This window comes from Rhamphochromis sp. 'chilingali' (genome assembly GCF_963969265.1).
Source record: "Rhamphochromis sp. 'chilingali' genome assembly, chromosome: 6".
In the NCBI taxonomy this organism is placed as follows: Eukaryota; Metazoa; Chordata; class Actinopteri; order Cichliformes; family Cichlidae; genus Rhamphochromis; species Rhamphochromis sp. 'chilingali'.
Window position 1 is genome coordinate 22321447 of NC_137933.1, and position 25850 is coordinate 22347296.

The 25850-nt window shown below is 41.1% G+C and overlaps 1 protein-coding gene across 3 annotated transcripts in view; it reads right to left on the bottom strand.

Moving 5' to 3' along the window:
* Positions 1 to 25850, bottom strand: part of sbf2 (SET binding factor 2) — a 107703-nt gene that overhangs the window by 49881 nt on the left and 31972 nt on the right. For all 3 annotated transcript variants that reach the window (XM_080885023.1, XM_080885021.1, XM_080885022.1), the window contains 13 exons: positions 16651 to 16788; positions 12991 to 13125; positions 12482 to 12592; positions 11283 to 11388; positions 6291 to 6423; positions 4310 to 4418; positions 3844 to 3957; positions 2318 to 2395; positions 1901 to 2014; positions 995 to 1123; positions 759 to 857; positions 402 to 606; positions 181 to 290 (listed from right to left, as the gene is read on the bottom strand). In XM_080885023.1, coding sequence (XP_080741149.1) covers positions 181 to 290; positions 402 to 606; positions 759 to 857; positions 995 to 1123; positions 1901 to 2014; positions 2318 to 2395; positions 3844 to 3957; positions 4310 to 4418; positions 6291 to 6423; positions 11283 to 11388; positions 12482 to 12592; positions 12991 to 13125; positions 16651 to 16788 — 1581 coding nt within the window. The remainder of the gene's footprint in view (positions 1 to 180; positions 291 to 401; positions 607 to 758; positions 858 to 994; positions 1124 to 1900; positions 2015 to 2317; positions 2396 to 3843; positions 3958 to 4309; positions 4419 to 6290; positions 6424 to 11282; positions 11389 to 12481; positions 12593 to 12990; positions 13126 to 16650; positions 16789 to 25850) is intronic.

A 25850-nucleotide genomic window follows, 5' to 3' on the forward strand; every position in this document is an offset into this window, starting at 1 on the left:
AGATTGATCACAGGCCTTATTTACTCCTGCTTCTAGGTGTCTGTGTACCAGCTGGGACATAATAGGACGATAAAGCTAAGGAGAGACCTGCTCCTAAACAGCCTGAAGCTCTGGTGTTACCCAAAGCACGGGTGCCTTATGAACTTGTTTAAAGGTAGAAAAATAAACAGTGTGCATCACCTTTTCAGTCTCCAGAGTCTTGTTGTAAAAGATGAATGAGATGCAGTTCCTCACGACCTCCAGCCTGCGAGCGCTGTTAAACACAGAGTAACTCTTTCCCATGATGGATGCTGGAAAAAGCAAACAGATCGTTGATGAGTCATTTTAATTAAAAATTTACATGCAAAAAATTCTGTGAAATGTATTTTTTGCGCATAATAAGGTTTTAAAGTGAGTCATACCAACAGGTGGTCCAGCGGGTACTACACACTTTTTCTCAGTTCGTGTAGGAAGAGGTGAACTGCTGTGTTTTGCTGTACCCTCCTCCATAAGCTTCTCCACCTTTTCTTCATGCAGCACGGGAAAAGGTATCTGGTGCACGCGCAGGTGGGATCCCTCAGACGGCCGAGGCACTTTCTGGAATGCCATGTGGGGGTTTGGGTTCTCCTAACGTACAACAACCAGGAAACAACATGGATTAATGGGACAGATTTGGAGCAGCACACATGCAGAGCAGGCTAAAATGAGGAAATCAGACGTACACGGCACACCAGCACAACAGAGGAAACTTAGCAGTCGTTTGTTGCACGAGGACTTACATTTCTATAAAGCTGCTCGGAGAGCTCCCTGATGTGCTTCTGAAGCTTGGCGGGGTTGACCTCCTCTTCCTTAAAGCTGTCAAAGTCCAAGGCCACCAACTGCAAAGCACACCAACAACAAAGAAAACAAAATGTAAACTAGAAACAGGGTCAGTTGATTGAAAAGGTGTTTATGTACGAGCCTCTCTATTTAAAGTTAAAGGCTAAGGTTTCGGTGGTGCGTCACGGTACAGTACCTCATCAAACAGATCGCAGGCTCGGTAAGGTGGACCCCTCTCTGAGACAAAGCCGGCAAAGGCCATGCCATCCAAAACCTTGGTCAGGAAGTCATTCTCAATGAGGCCTCGCTGGCCCAGGAAGGCAGTCTGGATAATGTCAGATTAGAGCATTCACAATCACAAACCTTGTTCATATGGATTTACTACAGACTGCACACCAAGCAGCCATTTTTAGAACATGATCACAAAATATCTCTGCAAGGGGGACTTTTATATTGTTGCAACGTGGGCAAGTTCTTCAGTGTGCGGAGAAAGGGAAATAAATCCAGTTAGAAATGACTACATGCAAATGAATTTAATTTACTTTACACATAATTATATGTGCCTGTGGCTAGAGGAGATAAAACAGTTCACTCGAGCCCCCCACCTCCTGCTCCAGGATTCCAGGCGAATAAGCAGAGCTTTAGTTTATAATGCGATCCATGTGGGGTACTTTGAGGGTGATTTGCTGATGGGTTACCACGGAGACACCACAGACACGAACAAACAAAAACCCCGGCGCAAAACAAAAATGTAAACCTAATACGTTTCATATGGCTCACTGCCGGATTTGCCCAAGGTTACGGGACTGTGTCCGAAGCTTGGATAAACAAACGAATACCATCAAGGAAGAGTCACGAAGATTCTGTGACACGTTTAAAACAACACGCATACACAAACGCACGCATTAGACACTTCTGACAAGTTTATCTGTCAGGTCTTTATGTGCGAGTCCGCCCACACTGCTGGCTAAAGGAGCGCGGGCAGATTGATGGAACGTCGTGTTTTCTAGGGAGGAATTGCTTAACGAGCTTAATCAAAAGGTCATATATTGGCAAAAATGCTAATTTTAGCCCCGGGAATTTCATGACCTGGTTTTATTACCTTGTGAAAGTGGATCACGGGTTCAGAATGGATGCGGATGAGCTGCAGGCAGGACCTGTAGCCCTGAAAGAGTTGTGCAAACAACCTGAGAAAGACGGCTCTCACCTCCTTGTCCTGGAAAACACACACACACACACACACACACACACACACACACACACACACACACACAACTCATCAAGCAGCTATGCCACAAATGCAGTCTGATAAGGTAATTATACAACAGACATGCTTTTTTTTTTCTTCACTTGGGTTATGGGTTACCGTCAGTTAGTACCCCCACTCCAACGCTAACCTCCCTGTGATAAGAAACCTTTTCTGGGCAGCCCGTCCTCCTCGTGTGGGAAGGAGAAGGACATCACTCCTTGAGACACTGAGGAACTTAAATGAGGCCAAATGTTAACCCTGCTGACTTACCAACAGCTTGAGGTTGGAGGGTGCGGTGCGAGGTGGGGGGAACGCGTTGTCCGCTATCTCCAAATCCGGGTGTAAAACCTAAGAAAATGAATTTAGATTCAGACGATACATTTGTTTTCGTTTATCCCAAGCATTTATGGAAAATAACTTGGAATGATTCCAACATTAACTTAGGGAATGCTGCGGGTGCACAGCGAGTGACCAGGTAATGTGGTAATCAAGAAGTGCCTTATTATTTCATTAGGAAAGCAAACATTTTATTAAACAAAATATAAGAATTAGCATTATTTCTCTATATATGTGTAGTGATGTGTTTGTCTTTGTAAAGGATGAAATGACAGATGACTTCTTGTGCAATCAAAGAGCTCTGCAGCACCTCCTGCAAAAAACAAAAACATTACCTGATCATCCCTTCAAGTTAGTCTCCCTGTGACTTCTAGGAAACATACGTTGCACTCGGGCAAAGTTCAGTTCACTCCATAAAAGTCCTGCTGTGACTACCTGCATGTGACAGTCTCTGATGGCAACTGGATCATGTTGTCTGTGTCAAAATACACGCCTTCAACCATTTTTGATTTTCAGGAAGAGGAGAGTCTCAGAGTGTGGCCGGGAAAAAAAATAATCAAAAAACAACACGTGGCACAGATCAGATCAAGTGTTCTTCCTCAGCTGTCTCAGGATATTACAGCCAGTACTGATTCTCCAGCCTGTTGGGGCCCAAAACAAAAATACACAGGGGGCCCGTCCAGCCACAGGTCATCCCCATTCTGTTCTAAATAATGTGACATCACCAACAACAGTCTATAAAACAACAGGTAAAGTGTTACTAACACTGTAACTACTAGTTTCTATGTTCTTTTAGCCTACTAGCTATGCTAATAAGTCAGGTTCCAGGTCTGACTCCTGGCTCTGACCTTGTCACATCACAGTGGAGACAGGTGGGGCCCACTTAGGGAGGTCATGTGTCTTTTGCTATCCTTGGAAACTGAGGGCACTGCTGTAATGTACAATTTGCCTGCCTTGCTTAAGGCAAGTATTACAGCAGAACAACTCGGTGACCCTAAGGGATAAATTCAGGGAGTCAATCTAGGAGCATGTACCTTGATACCCATCTAACTTGATGAGCTGTCTTCAAGCTGGCCGACATGAGTTGTAGCTCAATCCTTTGCTCAATAACAGTGATGGAAGCTGGCTCAGGTTGTCAGCATTTGTTCTTTGTGCACGTGTATGTTCCACAATTAAATTGCAAAGCAGGGTTTCTAAGGAGAGATTTAAATGTTGCAAGGAGACGACCTTGAAAAGGTCAGGTATGTTTTTTGCTTTGTTTGGCCGGCATTACGGAACTTTCTGAGCACACTTCGTATACAGAACACAACCCACTCTATTACTCTATTATATAATGTTCAAAGAAAAGGAACTTCGGGAATATTTAAAATTTTGGGGTGCTCACTTTAGATGCCATCATCTTTAAATAATGTGGTTTTAGGTGTTTTTGTGTGCATGTGTGAGTTTGCGTTTGGGCTCACCAGGGACAGGGTAGACTGTGTTTGGTGTAACAAAGGTTCAGGTAGCAAGGACAGGTGGATACACTCAGGAATCTTTATTGTTCCTCCATCCAGGTCAGCAATGATAACATCCAACTGATCAAAACACACAAAACACTGACAGGTCAGGTGGTTTTACTGCTGCTGGAGGAAGCGCTGTGTGGTAGACATGTCTGATGAGAGTCAAATGCAACCAGCTAAATATAGAGAAATCTTTTAAAACCCAGTGTGCAAAAACAATCTGAAAAAATAAAAATGTCAATTTCGCTGGTCAGTAGAAAGAAAAAGTCCTTAAAGCAAGACCTGCTTTGAGGATATCAAAATAAGCCTTTAAAGACTTTAAGTTGTCTGTTAATGATTCATTGTTACCTTTTAACAATTTCTAATCTTTAACTTGTGCATGAAGGTAGGACAAATTCCTGGATGTCTGTGACACGTCTACACTCACCAGATCCTGGATTTCATTCTGAAACATGGAGTGCACGCCGATGATGAAGGGCGTGGGTGAACTCAACACTTCCAGCAGTCGCGAAGGTAGAATGGGGATGTAGGGGTAGCTGTGTGCACGGACACAAGCAAAACGCACACATTTACTCAGAAGAAAGATTAAGAAGAATTATGCAACGATTGGTCAACTATGAGCTTAAAATATACTTCCCCGCAGGGAAGAGGATGTGATTTGATGAAAATGGAGCTCGGATGACTAAACTTATTTCAAGTGATAAGAGAGCAGTAAAGCACGGAGGACATTTATACGTAAATTTTAAATGATCATCATCATCTACAGGAAACTTGTGTCAAAATTGCAATAAACCCCAGATAATTTAAATGTAGAACACTGTGTGTGGACACAGTGTTTCATATCATGTTAATACATAGTGGCTTCTAATTCTACCTGAACAACAGAATTACTCGAGACCACGATTGTGTACCAGTCATCTGAAACGCCCGTTACTTCTGTGCAAGTCCTGTTTTACATTTTCCAGTAACAAAAGGGTTTTTTGAGACGTGTGACTGTGTTTGTGCAAACTTCCAGCAGCTTAGACAGACAAATAAACCGCTGCTGATTTTTGCTGTTCTTGTTGCTGTTGGCAAACTTAGACCAAGCAAACAATGAAGGATACAGGCACACAACGCAAGGAATGGCAGAGTAGCATCATGGTTTTAGTGCTTTGATTGCTCATTTGTTAATAGGAACTAAATACACTCGCAGACACTTTATTAGGTACACCTTGCAAGCAAAGAAAGGGATCCCCTCAATTCTTCATCGCATAGATTCTGCAAGTTGCTGAAAAGATTTCTCCGAGATTTCGCTCCATGTTGACACGACAGCATCACGCAGTTGCTGCAGATTTGCCGGCTGCTCATGCATGCCCACATCTCAAGGTTGCTGTATTGGACTGAGATCTAGTGACAGTTATTCTGCTGGAAACAGTCATCAGAAGATGGGCACAGTGTGGTCATGAATGCTGTTCATGCCAAATTAGTCATCTGAACGTTGCTTCAGTGCTCAATGTGTTGTTCTTTTATAACCGCCACTCACAGGAGACTTCCTCTTTTTCTATAAACCCTAGAGATGGTTGTGTGGGAGAATCTCAGGTCAGTAGTTTCTGAAGTACTCGGACCATCCCACAGAGCACCAACAACGATGCCATGTCACTTAAATCACCTTTCATCCCCATTCTGATGCTCAGTTTGAATTTCAACAAGTCTACACACCTAAATACACCTAGCTGTATGCCAGCTGATTGGCTGATTAGATATTTACGCTAACAGTGAGTTAAATAGGTATACTTAATAAAGTGGCAGATGACCATATATCTCATACTTATAAATATTTATATGTATTAGCATCCTACTACACCACATTAGATCAACTTGATGTTGGTACTTTGCTTTCACATAAAGACACGGTGGCACGCCATGGCTGGAAATCATGTGGATGTAGTCGTTAAACTGTTACTAATATTACGACAATGATGGTTCAAGACGTCTTCTGTGAAAAAGGCTTACTGTCTCCTTCCTCCTGACGTCTTCCTTCCTTTTGCATGTTTTGTTGTTTAGTGTTATGTTTAAGAACCCCTGAACCCATTTGGCCGGATTAGCTTAAAATACCCTTTCTTAGAAGATATGTTTCACAAGGGAGAGTGATGAACAAATGTATCGGAGAAAGGTAAGGAGGTTATTAACCACATACATCTGAGTCATTTCAAGCAAACAAAAAAAAAAAAAAAGAGGTTAAAGAAGGTTAAATTGTGTGACTTTAAAAGGTGATCTAATGTGGTGGAGAAAACTGTTTTTACAGAAATGAATGAAAAATTAACAAAGTTAATGATCAGTCAGATCACAAGCCAAGAAAGTCACAACTGCAGTCAATGGAAAGTCACATGAGATTCTGTCTCATCCAGCCATATCAAACACATACTCACCTGTATTTAAGAGGAAACATGAGGGCTTCCAGGGCACGGCATGCCTCTCCAAGCCGCTGGTAGCTGGTGGAGTGGAATAAGACCTTATGTTCTGTCAGAACTGCACAGAATAGGCTAAGAACATTTTGGATTCCTGAAATGACAAAAAACAAACCAAACCCCAACACAGAATGAAATAAATGAGGTATTTGCTGGAATGTGACGTCCACATTTTCCAGATCATTCATCTAAAATTGATTTGTGAAGGCCTTTCAGACTTCAACAACAGATTACAGCAAACAATGTGCACTTGGAAGTTCGCTGATAACCATAAAAGCTTCAAGCCGGATCACTGAAATTCTAAGGAAACAATATTCTGTACGCTCGTTCCTGTTAGGCGGAACAACGTGAAGAATGTTAATATAGAAAGTTCAGAACTTCATCTCATTGAAATTTGCTCCGGCTGTGATGGAAAAGTACAGAATGACTTCAGAGGGCATGAAAGGAGAACGCAAAACACTGACAGCAGTGTAGCCAAGACCACTTAAGGCTTTGTATGCAAGAACAATTATTTTAGCATCAGTTCTGTAGAAGACTACAACACAATGTGGTTCTGCTTTTGCTGAAGTTGTAAAAAATTTATTGCACGCTACCAAAAAAACTTTTTGGGAAGTGCACTTAAAAAAAAGAAGAAGAGTGTTACAGTAATGCAGGCTGACTTGTGCCAGTTCTTCAATTAGTATTACCTCTTTGTTTTATCACCTCCTGTCTAAATGAAGCTACCACAGTCTGTCTTTGTATGTGGGCACTGCACTCTCTGTTTACTATACACACAGAGCAAATGTATGCAGATGGGAACACTGAGCTAAATTTATATATTCAAATAAATGCATAATTGAAAATACAATGTTTTTAAAAATATGAATACTTTGAACTAAACTGAAAGGGCAAATTCACTTTTGTTTATATTTCTTAGCTTGTATTATTATTTTTACTACTGTTGTTATTTAGTGCAGCTGCATTAATTGGAAATAAAATTACAGTGACGCTGTGTAATCTGCACTGTGTCCACTAGCTGTGAAAATAAATCTGCATTCAAATAGGACAGTTTCTACTGAACCATTGAATATAAAGGTAGGTGAAAAGTCATCTCTGAAAAACAAAGGAAATTACACACTCTCATACAGTATAAATAATATTTCAAAAACTGATGCGACAATCAGGAAGAATTCTAAGTTTATAGTTCCTGTTATTGTTTCCTATCAAGCAACTGACAGACCAATTCATCACACATCGGAGTGATAAGGAAAGAGGAACACCGGCAGACATATCCGCGCCGCTGGGGGCGCTGGGTCTGGAGTCTGGCTGCCTGAATGGAGCGCTTCAGTAATAAACAGGAAACGCGCACCTCAAAAAAAACAAAAAAGGAAAAAAATCTTCCTTTTTAAAATGAAAAAGCGTGACTTAAAAAGTCATAACAGGCACCAAATGATGTATTTTTGTCCGTAATTTTTACTGAGATACCGAGGCTTCCAATTCACAGTCACACCTCGTGTTCAGGTGTTTGCTTATCTCATGGAAACAGCGACACGTTTCCGAGCCCTAAATAAAAGAAGTGGCAGCAAAAACAGAACAGACAAAGGCAACAAACAACAACAGTCGGGCTGTTGATGGTCGGATTTATCTCGCTCCCGGCCGGGGGGTGGTGTTGGGGGGGCTGTACTTCCTGTGCAGTGTAACATGTTTAACACACATTCCTCTGTGGTGACTCGATGACCTGTGCGCACAGAGCGATGTCCCGACCTGCCTGTCCCCATGCTAGTAGCTGATCCTTATATGGATGTAAGGACGAGCTAATAAGTGGAAACAAAACGCTTACGTGTAACTCATCAACTGACTTTCCAATCAATGTGCAGGAAAGTCAGGCTTTAAGGTCAGAGGAATCATTAACTCTACTGTCTAACTATGTCTGTAACTTTCAGTTTCCTGCACCTTAATAAAAAAATAATTATTATATAACAACCTGTGACAGCAGCAGGAGAGATTAAAAAAAAAGATTATGATTTCATATTCTTGCCAAGAGTGGAATAAAGAATAGATAATACCGATGCCGTGTCTACATATATAGCTTACAGACACGAGATGGTCAGGACAGTTTAGCCTGAAAAAACCTGCAGACAAAAAAACAAAACATGCAGACTGAAATAATTGAGGTGGTTTCAAAACACCATTGCCTGAAGTACATTTGTTCATTTATCCAACATTAAACTTCTGATAGAGTAAACCTGACTTTATAAGTTAAATTACAGTCATGGTATACTGTAAACATCACAAGATGAAAATATCAAGAATGAGTACATTCAGTATTTGATAAATTCAGCGTCACTGTCATGAAAGTAAAACGATATGATGCTTTTATTGGGCGTTATAGGTGCATGAGTCATTTTAGCCATTGGTAGGTGGTTGCCAGGCAACTTATAATCATGTAGGAGGAGTTCCCAGCCAAACCAACAGACAGTTTTTGTATTACAGTAAGTAACTATAAAAAGTGACAAATTGTGGCTTTGAGGTTTTTCTGGCTAGCTATTTTTCCCTTCTGCTAGCCTCTGTTTAAAGCTATGCTAACAATCTCATTGCTTTAGCCTTTAGCCTAGTTTAGTGTAGATTCCCTGCGCCGTGTCAGAGGTACTTTTCTTCCTGAAAGTCATGATGATACAAATATCATAAATATGACATTTTCTGTAAACACCTGGGTAGGGCTGGGCTATATCATACCGTTCACAGTAATACCGGTGTAATGTTGGGCAACGATAGGAAAATCAAATATCGCGATAGAACGTGGGTAAAACGCGCATGCGCAGTGCCTTTGTTTACATACGCACATGGCGGCGATGCAGAATGAGAAGAGCGAAAGTGGATCGTTAAATGAAACGAATGAACCAGAATTGGTTTGTAAAAATGCTGCAACTTCAGTGGTGTGGAACTGGTTTGGCTTTCATCCGTCAGGTACACAACAAAGCACTATTTTTGGTAGAGCATGTTAGCGGGCCGTCGTTATTACCGTGTTTTTTTTTGGAAAATACGGCACACTTAAAATCAATCCTTTGATTTTTCTGAAAATCGACAGTGCCCCTTATAATCCCGTGTGCCTTATGTATGAATTCTGGTTGTGTTTACTGACCTCGAAATGATTTTATGTGGTACACGGCGCTCGAAAATCTGTCAAATGTTTCAGTACGACTTTGCTAAGCTACGAACCCGCAACGCTTGATGGATTGTCGGAGCATTACGGCTATATTAGGCAGGAGCCTCGCGGAGTGATACGTACTGTGCTTCAACATAATATTACCGTATTGTGTGTGTATAACCTCTTTTTTTGTGGATTTTGTGGATGTTATACATGGTTATGCTGAGGATATGTCGGCCAATTTCCACTGGAAATGCCTTTTGGTTAAACTGTCAGCAAGGAATTTGCATTTGCACTGTTACGTTTTTATGTAACTTTAATGCACTTAAAAAAGCTGCTTGTTTAAGTGAAAATACATTGATGGTTTTTTTTTTTTGGCACTAATAAAGTTGAGAAGTTGTAAATTATTTTGTCTAGTGTCAATTATATCGTCAGTTATCGTTATCACAAATTTTCAAATGTATATCGTGATAAATATTTTTGGTCATATCGCCCTGCTCTGGGTACATTTAGCAGTGTTCAGATATCGGTTTGCATGCAGAAGAGTACCTGTCTATTCATTTTCATTTTCAAAATTATTAACAGAGCGACCGAACTGTAATCATTGCGCTATTCGTACGTGACTCTAAACATTAGAAAGAAACTAAAATGTGCAGTTCATCTTTCCAGCACACATGTACTGTATCCTACTTGCTGCTCTGAACTGCAAATGTACCCTCCTGATTAAAGGAAGCAGGTTTAGGAAAACTGACTGGTCGTGATTCGTTATTATGTCAACATTATTTTGTTTTGTGTATCCAAATTGGCAACAAATGCATGCTCTGACATGACCCTAATTGCATATATCGTGTAAGAACACCTACCCCTCCCAATCCCCTTGCTGCTTCCAAACAAAACGAGGATGGTGTTAATACAGTCAGGATACAGAATCTACTCTGATGTGAAGCACATTCTCCTAATCAAGAGAGACCAAATGAGGGCCAACTTTCCATTACAAATCAGATTTCAGGTGAATTAGATTTAATCACACTCTCGGCTTACATATGCAAAAAGTGAAATAAGCCCCGCTGTTTAGGAATAACCCCAAAATCTGCAAACATAATTCAGAAAGTTCACAGCATGGCTTTTGCCAATTTGCGGGTTTTTTTGGAGTGCTAAGAAAAACAATAGACACACTCCCTAAATACGTCTGGACTCCCTCATGATTGAGTCATTGCGTATCAGGCACGTCGGTTCTTTACCAGAGCACGTATCGCCTGTTCAAATCATTTAAGTCTGGACCATTAACATATTGTGCAAACACTGCAATCCGAAACCACAAAACCTAATCAAATCTTCATTATTGGCTCCTTCTACCCAGACAAAATTACAGAAACATTGATGGGACACAGAGAAAAACGCACAGCCGTGCTTGAGACGCATTTCATGTAGAACTAATCCGAGCTCTTAATGGCTCACCGCAAAAGTCCTACAGTAGTGGAGTTTGCCACTAGGTGATTAGCAAAGTTACACAGAGCATTTAAAAATCTGATAAGAATAAATGTGAAATATGTCAAGCATAAAGGCATTTTACTAAATAAGCTGAGACATTGAATGCTTTAAAACTTATGTTTTTAAATGTGACTGCTGTCAGATTATAATAGCTACTAGAAATACTTACATGGTGATTGAGTCTACAGTACATGATAAACTGCAGCAGGGTAATGTTAATAAATACATGACAAGACATTTAGTCATTTCATTTCAGATACAACAATGAAGTCATAAATAAGTCATGTTGTGACTCATGATTGCTGGTTAGTAGTTATCACAGTTCCTTGACCCACCCAACTGCTGGAAGAGTAGAGCAATACTCTTGGATGTAACGGGCAGCGTGTCGTTCAGGGGTGTCTGGATGAGCTGACGGTCTCCTGCTCCCAGGCTAAATAGCTTCTGTAAACAGAAAAAAAAGGGCGTGACAGTCAGACAACAGCAATAGAACATTTTAACGACCATCACGTCTACAGGGTTGAGAAGTCCAACGACTGACAGTCACAGGACTGTTCTGAGCCCGTGGGGCATGAAAAAGATGCATTCTATTCAATGCAAACACTGTGCAGACCATCTGAATAAGTCTTTTTCACACTAATCAAAAACATAACTGATATGGTGCACAGCTGCATCAATATAAAAATGATTCATGCACTGCAAAGATTCAAAAACATATTTCCAAAGTGTGTACGTGTTGTTCAGATCAACACAGACTCTAATCAGTCACCTAAAAGCTGTGCTGTAATTATTCTCACAAATATATCCTGATTCACACCGTGTGCAGGTATCCTCTGATATAATCTCACAGTATCATATAAAGGTCTCATGGGGTCCTCATTCACACAATTCCTGGCATACCTGTATGTTCAACTGTGTTTTGTTTTGACAAATGAGTCTGCTTGGGTCTGGCAGACTTGAGGACATGAGATTTTTTGTGGCGTCTTGCTAGAGAACAGAAGGGGCCAAATTCTTCCTTCTAACAGCATATTATCCATCATTTAAAACAAAATCAGATGAGAAAGCGAATGTGGCAGAATGAGCGGGCTGCGTTTTTGTTCCGGGTGTTAAATAAATTATCTTATGCCTAGCTTATCGGAGCATTATCTTCTGACATTTGGCCACCAAAATACATTATGACATCAAGAGGGATCCTAATGCAGCGACAGTGCAGTACAGTCCTCAAAAATGCTACAGATAAAGTTCAAGAGATTTTCTTTCTTGCTCCACTCTAAGAGTTTATTTCATGGCAGAATGAGCAGACTAGAACTTCGCCTGAACCCTGAACATGATGGTGGTGACTGGCTGCAAAGCAAACATCAGTCTGCATCACTGAACCTCAGTCATCCACTTACAATCTGGCTGAAAGCAGAGCAGGGTTGACATCAACAACCAACTAGCACAAAGTCCTGGACCTGTGCCCCCCTCCTTGAAAAACCACCCAACAGCAGAGCTAGACAGTGATATGTGGACATGTTCTCTCTTAGGTCAGACTTACCTGAGATCCACCAGCAACAGGAACCAAGAACGTAAAAAGGTTGGCCACCAATCCCTCCAAAGGGAAACTCAGGCTATCGATGTAGACCGTGTAGATCAGCCCTAAGCACCCCTGTAAGAACAACACGTGGAAGACAACTAAGACATGGAGAAAAAGGAAAGAAGCAACCATCAATGTGCTTAATAAGTGTCTGCATTTTCTCTTTTTGGGCCAAGAGCAAAGGATCCTCAGTAGGTAAGGTCTGCTAGTAAGGTTATTACCATGGATGGTATGACTGGCCTTACGCCAGCACAAACTGACCTTAATGAAAGGCTCAAAGTTTCTTATACACCTGAGACTCCTGTACTTTCTGAAGTGCATGCCTACATTAAACCCATTTTACAGACAGAACAAAGCAGATTAGTATCTGCAAGACGAAAATCAGATTTGACAAAAATTCTGAGAATTCTTCTGAACGGTCAGAAAAAACATTTTTTAAATCAAGATTTAATCGTGCGGTGTCTTATTACCCGGAATATTTCGGGATAATCCAGCCTGGACACGAGAATGAGACTTTTTGGTGCAAACACTTGAGCTGGCTGGATCAGGCCATCCTCTTCTGCCTCCTCATCTTCATCGCCATCAGCTTCAATGTTCTTTGATCCCTGAAACATAAAAAGAGCAGTCGTTACTTTATAAGAAGAAGCACCTTGAGGAGACTGTTGTGATTTGGCACTGTATAAATAAAATGGCCTTTAACTGAATTGAATGCAGCCAAAAGAAATGTTAAAAATCCTCCTTTGTCTACAGTGAGCAGAAAAAAAAAACATTCATGAAAGGCTGGACAATTAATTATCCTCTTTCACAATGTTGCATTTTAGTACAGCCAGCAGAGCCACTCTGTTAATTTCTTCAATTACGATGATGCTAATAAAAGATTTCTCCAAAGGGACCAAGATTAAACGAGATTTGCTTACAGAAGAGTCAAAAATGACTTTAGGAAGTTCATCCTCCTTCTCTCCTAGGATCACATCATAATACAGCAAATGCAAAACATCAGTGACAAAAATACCAAACAAGTTAACAACTGCACAGCGCTTAGTATCTGTTGTGTAAGATAGAAAATTTACAGTTTCGATCTGGTCTCTATTGAGATCCACGAGCTGCATTACGACACTGATACGCCAATCTCTCGGCGCTCATTCCAAATAAAGCCTTTATCACAGTCTAGTATATTTCTCCAGGCAGTCAAAACATGCCGCAAGCGCTTAGGTATCTCCAGCACCAAGGAGTGCAGGATCAAAATATCTGTTCTATCCATCTGAGAATTTGGGGGGGGGGGGGGGGGAGAGATTTGGTTCAATTATTTAACAAAATACATTCCTGCGCCGCCTGTCTGGACGCTCTCTGAAATCTAGCTGAGCAGATAAGGACGTCAACTCAGACAGTTAAGACTGTTAAAACACCCTCACGTTTCAAGAAGATCTTCAGCGCTCTGAAGTGAACGCTGGAATGTTTGAGGTACCCCGATGGTCTCGATGAGACCAAATATAGCCTGACCTAATGATTAATATGAGCGAGACAGATAAAAGATAAGGCCGTGTGGTGGATAATAAACGTTTATAGGGTCAGTCTTTATGCTACAGCATGTAATCTACACCAAGCAGACACGCATCTCGGTCAAGTGTCTCTCTATCAGACACAAACATCTCAGTTAGTTTAATCTGTTTGAGTGAAGCGTATCAGTTAAACTGTAAGACAAACTGTATTGTTTTCATGCTTTTTTTAAAAGCCTAAAGATAGCTTCAAAATTAATTAGATTAACTTCTCACTTTATAAACTAATACATTATGTGCCAACATCAAAATCAGTGCAACGCTCTGCTTGGAAGCCCTGATTCTTTCCAAGAAGCACGGCACTTGGGCATACATGAGATATCTAAATATTATTGTAAAACAAGCATGCCCCCCCCACCTTGGGGAAAAAAGGCACTCCGTGACTCCCCTTCAGGACAATGTGGCTGACAACATTACAAAATCTGCTTCAGAATCACTCCACCACCAGCACCATAGCAAAGAGTTCAAGGCCTTGACCCATTTTAACTGGAAAAAAAGCTAAAACAACCCGATACTCAAGGCCCCCAAAATGATCTGCTGCCAGTGTCCCCGTGCCAGACACCCCCAGAGGTCCAATGTCCATAACTCAATGGATTGAAGCTTTCCACGTGGCATCAGGGACTCTTGCACATGTATTACTGATTAAAATACATATAAAAACAACAAAAAAAACCAAACAGAAATGAGGTTTCTCAACAGTTTGTATTGACTTTATTTTACACACAACCACCTGCTTCAGGTGTGGGGTTTTTGACTGAGTGAAAACATTAAGAGTCCCACTTTTCCAACCTGGCAACAAAGTTTACATGTTGAGATACACCGGCTCTGTGATTGTACATACGTTTACACTCCTCTACTGCCACAAAAAAAAGTGTTCAAAAATGTGTTTTTTGAGCATAGTACGAGTTCTCCCTGTAGTCTCGATCATGTCTGGTAAATATGTGGAGCATTATCAAAATTGCATGAAATAGAATTTCCAGAGGTCATCCTCGTGTTAAAGTGAAATCCTGTCGCTAAAGTCCTCCTACTCTTCACAATGAGGGTGATCCACTTATCTGTAAACCCTAACATGCTTTTCACAGACTTCACCAACAAGAGGCGAGCAAAGTGGAAAAATGCACTCAGTTATGCAAACTGAGGCATGCTTTAATACAAATGTAATTATAATGTGATTCACACAACAAGTTCAAATGCTAATGAGAAAAGGATGCACTACAACAGAGCTGAATTCAGGCATTCCACCAAAGTGACTCGTTGCTATTTTGAAGTTGACACATTTCTCTTACGGGGCTCGATTTCAAATTTCCCTCAAAGATGTTAAAGTGATATAACTGGAATGTGATTGATGACTGCCTTCCACATGCGAAAGGATGTGAGGTCACAGTGGGCAGAGTGACAAAGAGTCATTTAAGGTCTCCAACAAAGGCCAACACAGTGAAACAATTATCTTGGTATTGTGTGGGCCTCTGGCAGGGAGAGAAGTTAACAAGATCACTGGTAAGTATGAAAATGATCCCAATGAAACTAATCTGTAGTAATCAATAATTTATGGGGGTTTTGGACATTGGTGCCGTGACCACTAATCTGCAATCAAACGCAGTCTTGTATGCATGAGTAAATCACATGCCGAAGGGGAGGGCTATCCTGTCTTTCCTCGGCCAAGTCACAATTTATTAGGCTGGATGCAAACAGGCTGTTTTATAATAACGCCCGACATTCTGGAAGACATCAACCACGCGACAAGCATTCCTGAGAACTAAAGAAGAGTGCCAAAGACGGCAAAAAAACAAAAACAAAAAGCAAATCAATAAGCCTAAAATGAAAACAGAAAGTCACATTGCCCAAGCTTCATATCCCTAAGGGTGTCTAATGGTTATGAAAAGCACACAAGAATGACAGTGACCTCGTTTTGGGGAGGAGGAAGAAACCGACTTCAACATTTTGATATCAGGGGCTTACAAGGTGATGATGTCATGCACTGCTTTCTACTAAAGAGGACAGGTGACTGTAGATTTGTATTATTACTGTGGCTCACATGGCAGCTCAAGGGGTTACAGGTGATGCACCGATCTGACATTTTGATCAAATATCAATGCGATCACTGATGATCAGATCATGTTGGTTACAGCCAACACATCATTAACACTGCACTGATTGCTAACAGGGGAGTTAATGTAGCATTTAAGAAGCTAAAAACTAGGAAAAAGCAAAGATAGAGCAGCTGGAAGGCATTTCACTTCCAGCTGTTCGCAAAAGTTTTTAAGATAAAACATAAAACGATCGAGTGAGTTGCAAGGCTGAAAAACTCCAACAGCACGTTGTGATTTCTCTCTTTTACTCAGTGGCACATAATGCTTGTTTGAAGGCTTCTGCTGCAATTCTAGTAAAATTGAATACTGTCGCCAACGGGTTCTTGTCCACTCCACTTTACACATGACATGCTTGTGTGGATCTGTAAACGGTGGTGGGTTCAGACTGAGCAGGGAATAAAGGAGAAACTCTCTAAGCTGAAATGAGACTGCAGATGAGTTCATGTAGTTCACGTTTTGGTCAAAGGTAGAGACTGTGGAGTACCTGCAGGTTGACCTCGGCCTCGTAGAAAGTGAGGCAGGAGCAGTAGTGTCGGTCTGAATCGATATCTGTCAGCACAACGGTGAAGAAAGTGGGTGCTTTCCGATCTCTGGACAGCCTCCAGCCTCCAGGCTGGCAGAACTGAAAAGACAAAAAACAGTAAAATGACGTCACATAGGAATCCACAGAATCACATCTCACTTACAGTAACATTTGGTTACTTTTGATTTTTTTTAAATAAATTCAGTGGTTATGACACCCACTGAAACTTTTTGCTGGTAAACCAATCAAACCTTCAAATTACTGTGAAATACTGCAGCAGGTCCTAGCTGAATCCCAACGCCCCCATAAAGAGCAAAGACAGGATGTCCTGCTCTGGGGTTGCAATTTCATCTCCTATGCATGCCACAGTGCTAGCAGGAAGTGGCATGTTCAGAATTTATTTTCTTTAAAAATCGTCAGCGATGGTGCCCGTTCTAATTGAAGGTCTGAGCATGAGAGGAAATGTCGCACACAAGACTTACAGGGACAAAAAACTCCAAAACAAAAAACAGGAATTAAGCAACTTTATACATTAAATCAAAGCTAAAACTGAGAATAACAACAAATATTTATTTATCCTACTGTCCCAATTTCTTATTCAGATTTTTAAATGACGAATCATCATTTAAGAAAACAACACATCTGAAAGGCGGACCTCTCTGTTACACCGTTTTATTGATTCAGACTGTCCAGGGTATAAGTTTGGACAGAGGTTTAGATATTCCATGAGAGAGTCCTGTTCTCCCAAAATCTTCCAGGAAGGACTTATTATTTAGACTTCCAAACATTCCTGTTTACTGACGATTTAAGTATCACACAAATCAATAATTTTCTATGCGTGACAAAACTGAGCCATTTTTAGAAAACTGTGGGCACAGAGAGAGACCATTACAATAATAAGAAGCATCTTAAACAGGTTTTAGGTCCCAGAGCAACAACAGCATGAGTCATCTCCAATCCTGACACAAAACATCTGCAAAGTGTGGAAAAAAAACAAGCTTCTCCCGATACATTGTCTGGTTAGACAAAACCGGTTTATCAATCTATTGACTTTATAGTTAGAGACATAAATTGCTGTTGATGTTGCCTTCACATAAACACTTGCAATTCTTCAAGCTCAAAATAAACCTGCCCACTGTTTGGAGAAATAGATGAATTATTTGTTCTTATAGATAAACTTTGAATAGTTTATCTTCCAAAAAAAAAGAAAAAGGAATAAATAAGCCACGTGGCACACGAGAGCACAGAGGGCCAAAGTATAAGGGGCAGGCAGGCATTTGGTCAGAGAGTTGAGTGTTTGTGTCTGATCCTTCTCTTGTTTTTGCAGGAGGCCCAACTGGCTCTGGTTTTGAAAATGGTGTTTAGACTGCTCCTCAGGGGTTACGCAGGGGATCACCGGACACATGGAGGAAGAGAGGAGACCGGGTTAAGGAGGGGCAGCTAAGGGCAAAAACAGATGAACAGATGGGTAGATAGCTGGCTCTGTACACGAGGTAGTGTCTCTTGGGCAGCAAATGATAAGAGGTCAACTAAAAAAAAAAAAAAAAAAAAAAAAGGAGAAAAGGGAATTAAAGGGGAGGGCTGGAAAACAGAGATTAAGAGAGGAAGGGAGGAAAGAGAGAGATGGGAGGGGGACAAGGGGCCTGTTCAACCTGGAGGTTCAGACCAGGATGCCATCTTCTAGCAGATACAATAGCCCACAGGAAATCTGTTAAACCTGCATTGTGGGGAGGTGTGTGTGTGTGTGTGTGTGTGTGTGTGTGTGTGTGTGTGTGTGTGTGTGTGTGTGTGTGTGTGTGTGTGTGTGTGTGTGTGTGCGTGCGTGCGTGCGTGTGTGTGCGCGTGCATGAATGCTCGGGCCAGACAGGATCCAAGGACAAGTGCGGATAACTGTGCTCCTGTCCTAAAGTATTCCAACTATGCCATTCATTGTTGTCAAAAAAGAGACAAACACATTTGGGACCACATAGCTCAGAAGATCACAGGAGATAATAACATCCTGTGTGTGTCTGTGTGTGTGTTGTATTTCTCCATGTGTGTTTCCGTAGTGGTGAACATATGTGCGAGATGGGGACTATGACACGGTGACATGCAGGCAGCAGATGAAAAGATGATGGTGAAATGATGAATTGCCTTCCATAATGTTAAATAAGTGTTTAAGTCAGGGGTTTCTCTCCTGTAGGTCTGCAGAGACACTTCAGGGCTGGCACAGGTTCAAAGACACTTGACTGAGTTTGGTGTTTAGTAAACTTCATGGTATTCAGGGACCAATGCTTCCAGACAGACATCCATTTACATGCAACTTATCACTGTCTACATAAAACATGTATCTTTGATGTAGCTGGATCCGATTCAGACTCTACAAAGAAAGTGATTCCACCTATCCTACGCAGCTGCATTTTTATAAAAACGTGTCTCATTTCCGAGGTTTTAAACACTCAATGCTTATGACGCTACAAGTTTCAGGCCTGTGCAACAACTGAGTTTGGATCCTACACTAAGGTGTTCACATATGGTGAATGTCTGCTTGATTAAAACTATTTCAAGTAAGATGAGTATACTGATGGTCTCTCTCTGCAACCTACTAGAAAGGAAGGGCATCTCTGAAGGTCTGCAGTGCTTTTTACAAATGTTGTCATTTTAAATCAACTGCATGTAAACATCAATCCGAAGAAATCCTCTGTGATTTGTAATTAAGTGTGGATATACCGATAGTAACACTTTTCTTAAGTTATTCCTCTTTAAAAAGGAATTGAATAAAATGTGGCTTAAGCGCAGACTTTGTTTTAATTTAGTGGCCTAACAAAAATATTGCATTTTTAAGACTAAATGATACCAGAATTAAACTTTGTAGACACAGCGTTGTGGTTAGGGTATACCTGCCACCAATGGGACCAGGTCAGTAGAGTTTATTACTGAACTGACTGCTAACTGACAGACTGACAAAAGTAGCAGTGTAAACTTCAATGTAGAGCAATCGTTTCAGGTCAGACTCAAGAAGTCTAATATCTGTAGAATGGATGTGGTATTACAGACTGGTTTAGAGGCCTGGTGCTAAGCATGTTCACCACTGCATCCTGGTTTGGAACCTGATGTGATGAGCGAGGGGTCGACTGAGAAACTGTGGTACACTCAAGCTTCATATGGCAGCAGCTCTTCAATCACAAGGCATGGCAGCCTTAAACCAGACCATGCTTTGTCATGCTTTGACTCTGATGGGGACCATGACTTACAAAGTTTGTGTCAGTGAGATGTGAAACTAACAACCGAGACAATAATCTTGTAAGATAAATGTTTACTGAGGTCACAGATCAGGTAGGATGGGGGGCTTCTATGCTTCTATGCTACATTCTTCAAACAGAAACAGTAACTGCTATATAGGACAGATAGATTCCAGAGACCAAGCAGAAGGTAACAAAAGGTGAAAGCACTGACTGACAGGATCAGACATAGGCTACACACTGACCTATAGCATGACACGGGAATCAATTACAGAGCAACACGTGCTAACAGTTTAGCCTTTATACAGCTAAGAGAAAGGACATCTCCTGGTCCAAAATTAGATCTCAGTCAAATGACAAAGGATCTCTGGGACACACTTGCTCTGCTGATGTCAGAGGCGAGCTGACTGCAGCCCTCCAGCTAAACCTACCACGTCGCATCATGTGCTACAGCCCAGCATGACTGACTCCCAACCCCACAATTCACCACCCCATCAGTGATATTAGATATGCAGTCTGACCTGGTAAGCATCGTCACAGCACCAATCAAAAGAAAGAGAGAGAGAAAAAAAAGAAGGAACACAGCTGCATTGCCTGAACAAGACACGGCAACATTCTTCTATTATGACAAGTGATTAAAGCTTGCTTAGGCTGGTGCGGCCAGCTTAAACAGGGGCAGCCGCCATCACTAACGATGACTAAGGAAAAAGAGTCAGAGACAACGATATCAGCTTTGTTTTCCACCAGTATGACACAATTGAAACATGACTGGAAAGCGGGGTTTAAGTGTTTTCATTATGACCACAACATTTCAGAGTCCTGTACTAGGAAAAATACAAACAGACTCTGAAGGGTCATAAAACCTTGAAAGAGTTCCCGTCACCACCAATGAACTCTGTCCCGCAAATCCTCCACGAGAGAATTATTTCATACTCTGGTTAGGTTACTACATCCAAAAGTTCTCGCATGTTTTCGCTCCGCAGCAATAAAATGTGTATAGACCGAGCTGTCTCCTCTAATCTGATCGTCAACAAGAATGACCCAAAGTGGATGAGAGAAAAAGGAAAATATTTTCCTCTACAATCCTCTAATCACATAGGCGACTTTTTGTGTATGAGACAGAGGGAGAGACCTGGAAAATGCAGGAATATGGGCAGTTTTTAAAATGACAACACATACAAAACACAGAAGCTGAGTTCACACACACTAACATTTGCATTCCTAAAAATAACTGTTCTCACATCCTAAAGCGGGTGTTACTGAAAGGAAACACACAAAAAAACAACAACTTCAACTTTTAAAGAATTCCAAGACAATGCTGCCAGAAAAATCTAGCAGCAGATGTGCCCTACACCACGTGCTTCCATCATCCTTTTCCCTCTACCTTGCTCTTTCCCCATTCTTATGGAAGCATGCCAGGAAGACAACACAATGACGGAAAGTGAAGTGCAAGGTGTCAGGGGCTGGCCGGGGGGTGAGAAGGTCAGCGGCGTGCAGCCTAGCCAGGATTCCATCTTTATCAGGTCTGCAGGATGAGCAACGGACAAAACAACCAGAGATGGCCGCGAGCGAACAAACATGCTTACGTCCACCCCCCACACACCTCATCTCCTTCACTCAAGGACACCAAGATGATGACAGGAAATGAAACGGTCAACAAAAAACAAACAAACAAAAGAAAAAAAAAAAAACCTCCCACACCATAACTCCCAAACACTTCTCCATGGTTACAGTGACTTAATTCACTTTACTGCAGCACAGATGCATCACAAAAGCCTCTTAGGTGACATCTGATCTCCTCAGCTCTGCTAGTTTGAAAGTCTGGTTTACTTGACCTGTTATGTAATACAGGAGACATATGGTTCATTTTAAAGATAGATTATTTTTAGACAACCATGATAGAGCACAGCATGTAAAAAAAAGAAAGAAAAAAATGTCAAGTCAGGCAGTGAAGTAAGAGTCATCTAGCAAATATGGCAAACACTAATGCAGTAATGTACACAGAATTCCGTGCTTCATAAATGCCACATGTGTAATAGGAAATGTAACACTGGAAAAGGACCCCGCTACAACATGTATTTCAAGCAAAAACGTAAAGAGTTTTTTTTTTTTTTTTTTTAAATTGCCACGCACAGTCCCACCACAAGCTTGCAAAGGACAGCTTTGCTTGAGGGCAAATACTTTACTTCAAAAACACTGCATAAATGAAAACCAGGCAGCTCACCACAAGCGGCTTGAAAATAGAAATGCAGAGACGGGAAAAAAACTAAACATCCCATTGGAGAATTAAACATTCCTATTTATAAATCAACCCACTGTCAGTTCATCCTGTACCCAAACCTTACTACTTCAGCTTCACCTTGAGTTAATATGGGATGTTCACTGTTTGGCATGTGGGATCCCAAAGTTTAGATTGACTCTCCGGTGCCAATTCAGTCAAAAGTAGGTTAATAGACTCTGTATCTTCCAAGAATGAATAGGTTGAATCATAGTTCGGTCAGGAATCTGCCATAAAAATGTACTCAAGAGTAGAAAAATTCCCTGTCGGAATCCAAGAAAAGTCCATGGACTTTCCCCATACTGTTTAATAGTAGTATCAAGCGGGAAAAATGATATTAAAACCACCTGAGTAGTATGAAAACAATCATAATCGAATAAATTCTCCCATTGTGATGATGGAATATGTCAAAATGGACAAAAAGAGCAGTAAAAATCAACCGTGTAAAGTCCTGGCACTTTGTATACAAAACGAAAAAGAAACAACCAGACTCGATAAGTCATGTATGAACATGTTAATCACTTGTCAGCATACTGAACTTCTTAAACAAGATTAAACTGATGTCAAAGTCTTCTAAACACTACAGGATTTCACAATTCAAACGAGGTGTCTTGCATTAAACAAAAATTACAGCTTGGGATTTCACAAAGTAAATAAATGAGAAGTGACCTATTGGTAGATGAGTACAGCACATATTATGCTGCACTCGAGAAAGCGGACTATGACTTTCAACACGTAAAATGCAAAAACTCGAGTTGGTTTCCAGAGAAATGTACGAAAGTTACAGACAGTTCTTGATATTGCCCGACTTTAACGTAACGTAATGAAAGCCGGGTGAAAAACAGACACCAGCAGACCGAAACAACCTGTCAGGTTCCTACATTTGTGACAGCCGTGGGGAAAAATACAAGCATGGGTACCCGGCTTGGGTACTCATCCTTGTATTAAAGAACGTGGCAATGAAAAGGCGAAGCTTTTAGCAGAACTGGCTGTTCCTTTCAATATTTACAGAGATATGCTTGACATATAGTAAATATTTGTGGAACAAAGGATTAGGCTTCATTATGATTCAGCGTGCAGCGAGCCACAATTTGCTCCAAATAACTGTCATGCTTATTACATAAGATCATCTTCTACCTAAATCATCCTCTTTAAAGACAGTGACACGCTTATAAATACGGCTTTATTGTACGTTTTGAAATCTGCTTGTGTCTCTCACAACAGATAGCAGGACTCTGATTATATTTACTCTACCAAAGAACCCCGATACCTCCCCGGGATCTGGTTCACACTCACATCTGGCATTCAAATCTAGACTGCCTGCAGATGTGCATCTGACCTTGGAGCACTTCATCCTCACAACTGAGACAGTCCAGGATCTATCCTAATTTTGCAGCACTGCCTATAAAAATCATCCTGAACACCTCCCGTGTCCACAGGTCAGATGTGCGGTGGGTTAGCTTTGTCTACCACAGCATCCTTTATGACAGGAACACCAAGGGGACTAAAATTAGAAAGTGGGAAACAAAAGCTAAAAATTAGGGGGTGGATGATTTCAAGGATTTTGCTGTCAGTGTGACTGCAAACACTATGCAAATCAAGGTAAAAATTTAGTTTGATGTCCCATTAAGGCATTAAATAAATCACCACTAATAAAAAATATTAATTGTAATCATTGTCTCTATGTGCATAATGAGCATGTGGGACACGTGAGCCTGTATATGCATATAAAAACAGATGGACTGAATAATTGTAATGGGCCTTATTTTTAAGGTTTTAAAGCACCAAATTACTACAGGCCCTTTTTTTTAACCCAGGAGTAGGTAAACATGGTTGTTACGGTTATCTGTAAAAAGTAAACACGACACATCAAAACACATTTCTGAGCACATGGAGCGATGCATGAAAGAGCAGGGTAAACAGCTTTATCCTGATGTTGTCGATCAGTACAATGGCCGTCCAGCTCAGAAAGATAATAGCTTTGTAACAGGTGCTTCCTCCACTGCCTTGTAGGGGCCCTGGCTAAATATCAGTACTCACCATAGGTTCTGCTCTCACTTCTGCTGTCCTCCAACCACAACATGTTTTGTTCCTCTCCTAACTATACACTAATGCAGTGCGTGGAGTAAATGCAAAACCTTAAAAAAAGAAATAAACTTGCTACAGAAGGTCTGGTGTTGTTCTCAAAAAACAACAAGAGATGATATCTGTGACGTACTTCAGACGTGGTGACCAACATCTCCTTTTCTACCCAAGCAACCGGCAACCTCTGTCGCTGAATCGTGAAAGCAGGGTTGTAGGGTTGCCAAAACATGCAGCGTTCATATCCTGTATGAGGTTTTATGGATAGTGATGATACTATTCAGTCAAGTGGGCTGTGGGTTAATGGTAATATTTATCCTCCTTTATACCAGAACAAAATCAGCTGGTAACCGTTCGTTTGAATGTGGCGAATACATCCGCAAGTTTGGTTTTATAGTGAAGATGCTGTATAAACTGTGGGTGTGACCATTCAACCATGCTCCCTACAGGACATGCAGCTCTTAAACCCACAGAGACTACCAGAGTTTATCAACCACCCAGCAGAGCTATGCAAAGAGCCCTAAAGTCTTCCTAGGCTACAAGAAAAAAAAAAAAAGAATTCATTAGTGCAACATATTATTCTGTGACTGGAATTAATCGTTTCCCCTTAGTTTCAGTATTTTTTCACCTGAAATTTCAAATATGTTCAAGTTCAGCACAGGGAGTTCAGATTATTATAGGAATATTTTGCTGGAAAATCATGTTTGAAAAGCACAACGCTGAGACTGATTTCAGAAGCTGGGTCTGTACACCTGCACTCCTGAGAGTGATAGAGAGATATTTCAAAGATAAATATTTAAGGCACGTAAGTAGAATTCACAAGTGAGGGGAAGTAAGGGACTCTGCAGTTATAAGCTATGTCGCCAGCCACTGGTGTAGTCATCATCAAGTAGTCATTCACATATTTACTAGCAACTTTCATTCACATGTAACCACGTAGGGGAATGTTTGGAGCAAGCATGTGGGTGGTTCAGGATAGCCGTGGTATCCCAAAACTGGCACCATTTCACAGCTATTGTTTTTGCGTAGGTCCCAGTGGCACGTGAGATTGTTATTAACCATCATCACTTTCATGTATTGTTTGCTCGGAAGGAGGCTTTCCATGTTATTCTCAAACTTGAAGTCGATTAGGAAATAACATTTCTGTTAAGTGGACAAGTCAAAAAGCTCTGCCTGTATTTTATCTAGAAGTATGTGAGCTCTCCTGTGTACCGTGGCTCGATTTCATCCTGTGTATTCCCATTTCCTGGTTAGCTCATATCATGGAAAGTCCTGCCTGCTTGACAACTCCAGCTTTGTTTCCTGATGTGTTTAGCTTCACTGGCACATAAAGCATTGATTACTCATCTGTGGATCTTCCTGATGTACGCATGGTCCCATTTTCCCGCTAGCTGGAAGGGCTTCCTGCTATTTGGAATGCACTGTTTAGTTTCTCTCTCATAGCTTTACAAACATCAGAAGACTGACGTGCAGCGCGACATGTCACACATGAGCCAATCCATAAGGTGATATAATTAGGTTTCATTCTTTCATAAGTCAGTTATTTGGCAATTAGCCTAAATCGGACTAACAAGGCCTGC